Source organism: Tachysurus vachellii, chromosome 18, assembly GCF_030014155.1.
Source record: "Tachysurus vachellii isolate PV-2020 chromosome 18, HZAU_Pvac_v1, whole genome shotgun sequence".
In the NCBI taxonomy this organism is placed as follows: domain Eukaryota; kingdom Metazoa; phylum Chordata; class Actinopteri; order Siluriformes; family Bagridae; genus Tachysurus; species Tachysurus vachellii.
Window position 1 is genome coordinate 21,926,898 of NC_083477.1, and position 5,000 is coordinate 21,931,897.

Here is a 5,000-nt window from a genome sequence, read left to right on the forward strand (position 1 = left end):
CTCATGCCGTCTCTGCTCTCAAAGTAACCGAAGAGTCCGAACCCGAGAGTCCTGTAGCGATTTGTCCTGAATCAGATACAGACATGAGCGTGTCTCATGTTGGGGTGCTGAGCACCACGTTAACTCTGAGGCCCAAAGTGTCTCATGAAGGACGAGACGACAACAAAAAAGTTCACAAGGTGTCGCTGGTAAACAACAGCAGCACAACCAACAGCTCCGTGTTTCGTGGACGCGATGTGGATGAAATCGAAAACGGGGTTAAGTACGACGCCGTGGACGAAGGAACCAGACTCGAGGTGGTCGAAGACTGGAAGCCGAAGTACCGTTATTTTGAAGGAGAATCGAGATCGTTTTTAGCAGACAGTTCGGAGCATGAGGTGTCGGGTAGCACACACCTGTATTCTTCGCACTCCAGCAGTTTAGAATATAAACCAACCGTACACTCCTCCCTCTCCTTCTCTTCTGAGCAAAAGTGGGAAACCCTCCCCTCAGCCGTATCCCTGGACACCGATGGTAACCATAGGAACACTACGTGGTGGAATGTGAGGAGCGAAGTCCAGGAGAGCGATGAGAGGCAGACAGGTGGGAGGAGCTGGGCGGGGCTTGCTGAAGAGAGTGGGGTGAAAGGAGAGGGAGGAATAACAAACACAGACTCGTATTACAGCACTGAGGAGACAGACGGATTCCTGTCCGGCGTCTTCAAGGCGACTCTTGTGGAGCTTTCTCCCACTGAGCCCGAGCCGGAAGCCATCCCTTCTCCACATGACATGGACACACTGATAGACACACTGAAAAGCATGGCTCCTCCTGTTCGACACCGGCCCCTACGCAACAGCACCAGTCTGCCGTTCTCATCTCTGCCTCCAATTGTTGAAGATATCACCAGCCATTCTATTCATGGGACTGAGAGTTCAGGTGTCTCCAGCTTGGCCTCACCTACATCTGCTCAACCTCAGAACATCCTGCCGCCGGACCTCGGGTTGAGCTGGAGCAAGTCAAAAGATATGCGTTCTCCTTTGGCAATGATGAGCATGTTAAAGGAGCAGCAGAGTCAGGATCTTCAGGGACGCTCTCTTATCATAGCACCAAGAGCATCAGCTCTCAATAGCATGTACATGCGCAAGAACTCGCTTCCAAACCTCAGCTTGGAAGAGGGAACTCAATTTAACAGTATTTTGGGAACTTCACGTCTGGACAACAGCCTGCTGTTTTCCAGTTACCGTTCCGAGCAGAAGGAAGACAACAGCAAGTCATCAGGTCAGCGGACTCTCAACCGAGCAGCCTCTTTGCCTGAGGTTTCCTCCGGACATGACTACCTCAGCAGGGTTTCCAAGGCTCCGGACTCTCTAGGGTCTGCAGGGTCCACTTATGAGCTGTCCTTCCTCACCTCACCCCCAAGCTCCCTCTCAGGGTCGATCGAGACGTCTCGTATCAGCAAGAGCCCTTTGATCATCAGCAGCCCTACTGCTGAAAGTCCTACCTCCATCTTCACGCCTCCTCTGTTGCACAGAAGTCTTTCACCAGAATCACCTGTTAAACCCCAAAGTCTGCAGTTGAACCTGGACATCGGCACGGCTTCCATCGGATCCGTCGGATCCCCCGTCCATAACGGCTTTGGAAACTTCGGTGTCGCCTCGCAGCCTGGACCAGACAGGAATCTCCTGGTCAAATACAAAGCGTTTCCGGATGCCTATGTAAGTAGTGTGGAATGGGAGACAAATTCTGGGAGCTGGATATTACTTTGGTGTCTGATTCGACCTCTTTTTAAATGTTAATGTCAGGTGTAAGCAAGGTGTCACCCCAAATGACCTTTTGGTAGCAGATTAGTGTTTAATTGAAGTTCTTGAGTCACTGGGTATCTTCTTAACTGTATAAGGCATTCCGGGACTTTCCTTTTCCTTTAAACCCAGGTGCTGTGACACTGTAGAACTCAAACAGTGAAAGGTAACAGAGAAATGAGCACCTGAGAGAAAAATGATTACAATGGAGTCTCAGAGAATCGGATCCATTACCACGGGCCTCATGCAGTACTCACGTTTCTTCTTTTCTAAAGTGCACTAGCTCTCCTGGCCTCCGTCTCTCACAGTGCCAGTCCTGTCCTGTCCGCTTTCCAGATAAACTATAATGTCAAACGTCTTTTAAGAGTTCTTCAAACAAACATTGACATTTGAGCAAATAGCAGCACTGACGCAGACCTGCATGTAGAGTTTGATGTTTTGTTCTTGATTAGCATTTGAACTCTACTTACTGTTACTTCTTGCTAGCAGTTAAGACCTGGATGTAATAAATATAAACATCCCTTCAGGTCAAATCAGATATTGGTGAACATTCAAAATGGCTTTGTGGCACTTTTGAATTTTTAGGTGTGCATCTTCTGGTGTCCTGCTTTAGCACTTTGTTATAAAACATTATCAGCTGGGTGTGTTGAGCTCCAGTTGTGACGTAAATATCCTGCTCCTGCTCTCAACACACACCGCACCACTCATTTCAGCATTAACACACACACGTGCTGGATTCCTCCACCGTGTTCAATGCCCTGATACCTGATGGAGGCAGGTTGACCGTGAGGTTTACTTCTGCACACACACACACACACACACACACACACACACACACACACACTTAATAGCAGGTCTTGTGTAAACTGAGTGAATGTGTGGATTACATCCTTACACACACAGTACAGGATGTGTAGGTAGGCGTGGACTCGTCAAACAAATTCCAGAGCAAATTATTTGACATAAATAAGCTGTGTTTTTGTCACAGTGACCCAAACATCCTTAGATTATAATAATCAAGATGATTTTACTACTGAAATTAAATGTACATAAACAAATCGACCAATGATAAAAATATGACATTAGCTGGATTTTAAATTTCTATACTGTAGCAAACATCTGAATATTTTATTCTAAAACTGATCGAGCTCGAAGTTGTGATGTCATTAAAATGATCTGTAACTTTGGACCGTGAGAAGATTAGCTAGATGTCTCGGCTAACGTTAGCGATGAACTCACTGTGGTTGTCATGGTTACACATGGTAATCTGTCTTGACAGGAGATAAAATTAATGTTAGTCTGAGACTGAGATCTCAGTTATGTCAGATATTTTACTAACTACATCTTTTTCTATCTGATGTTTCTGTTATATTTCTTGTGACTCTAATCTTACACCAGAATCTTTTCAGTAGAAATAAGAACTGGTTTGAAGAAAGAATGCAGTGTTGTGATGCATTTTTTGATGAAGATGATGAAGATCGTACAGCATGAACATTAATAATAATCTTACAACTCAACTGGAATAGACTAATAACTAGATTGCGTTAGAATTATAATGGTGTCAATGAGGTGAAGTGTGTTTGAACTAGGCATTGTATAAGACTGCACTCATACACACCCAGTTATCAGCGTGTGTGTGTGTGTGTGTGATGGTATTTAAATAAAAGCTGAAGGAAGGAACCAGCTGAGAAGTTATTAAAAATGATTACACGCGTGTCAGTGCACAGTCGACCGAGTCGGCATGTTCCTTCCCTCAGGCTTTTAAACACACCTGGTCACCTCCACGCCGTGTGTGTGTGAAGCTCTCTGATCCCTCATTATATGTGTAACACGAACAACGTAGAAACATATTATGACATAAGTCTGAGGATTAGTGATAATGTCTTTAACACCAGAGATTATTTTAATAAAATGCTGGATTGTGATTGGTCAGAAGAACAGCAGCTTCACATCAGGACTTTATATTAATGCACCTTCTGATTAAACGACTGTTTGTTGCTGCTACAAATGAAGTGAGAACAGGAACTGACCTGTTCCATGGACATTACATAATACAATAATTGGATAAAAAGTGTGGTGTTTAAAGTGTACCCTTCATCACGTTTCTGTGGAACATGCTGTTCTGTCACCTGTAGCCATCATCAGAAGCAGCTCAGTTCCCAGAAGACTGTACACCGAACGTTACACACTTCATCTAACAGACATGTTTATTCAAGAATCTGATCAAGCACGGAGCTGGTTAAGGCAAAGCGTTTGGCTCGTGGGAGGAGCTCCAGCAATCTGGCACTGCGAGAGATCTGCATTTTTTAAACTTTTGTTATCGTGTGAAAAGCATCAGGTGAAGTGAAGAGTAAAAGATGTTAGCTGAAGGCACTAAAACATGTCTGTGCATTTTGTAGTAGCTGTGAACAACAACTCTGTACAACGCTGACAAATAGGATATGACAAGATCAGAATCACGACAGCGTTCATGTTGTTGAAGGATTCTGGAACAGCTCCATGTTGGAGTTTTCCACAGTTTTTTAGGGAGGGGTTCGATTCCCACCTCCACCTTGTGTGTGTGGAGTTTGCATGTTCTCCCCGTGCCTCGGGGGTTTCCTCCGGGTACTCCGGTTTCCTCCCCCGGTCCAAAGACATGCATGGTAGGTTGATTGGCATCTCTGGAAAATTGTCCCTAGTGTGTGATTGCGTGAGTGAATGAGAGTGTGTGTGTGTGTGTGTGTGTGTGTGTGTGTGTGTGTGTGTGTGTGTGTGTGCCCTGTGATGGGTTGGCACTCCGTCCAGGGTGTATCCTGCCTTGATGCCCAATGACGCCTGAGATAGGCACAGGGTCCCCGTGACCCGAGGTAGTTCGGATAAGCGGTAGAAAATGAATGAGTGAATAAAACTTAGAGAAAGGTTTCTTCAAGCATTTCTTACACACAAAGACTCATGTATTTATTTATTCATTAAGTTTGAGATTGTTGAGCGGATGCTTTCAAACAGCATAAACATCTGTCCGTATCAGGAAAAAAATGTTTACCGGTTGCTTAAACTCACTGATTGCTCTAAATGGAGCTGATTTTAACCCCGAATCTGCGTTCAGCAGCCGTCTGGATCAGCAGCCGTCTGGATCAGCAGCCGTCAGTCAGCGTGATGCAGACTGATTTATTCAGGAGGAATTCCTGCACTGCGTCTGTTTAACACTGTCAGCAGAGCTGAAAGGAGATCCCAGTTACTTTT

At 45.2% G+C, this 5,000-nt stretch overlaps 1 protein-coding gene across 1 annotated transcript in view; it reads left to right on the top strand.

Moving 5' to 3' along the window:
* crybg2 (crystallin beta-gamma domain containing 2) overlaps nucleotides 1-5,000 on the top strand; it is a 34,492-nt gene that overhangs the window by 18,349 nt on the left and 11,143 nt on the right. Inside the window, exon 4 of the mRNA XM_060892163.1 lies at nucleotides 1-1,694. This exon is cut by the window's left edge and continues 5 nt beyond it. Coding sequence (XP_060748146.1) covers nucleotides 1-1,694 — 1,694 coding nt within the window. The remainder of the gene's footprint in view (nucleotides 1,695-5,000) is intronic.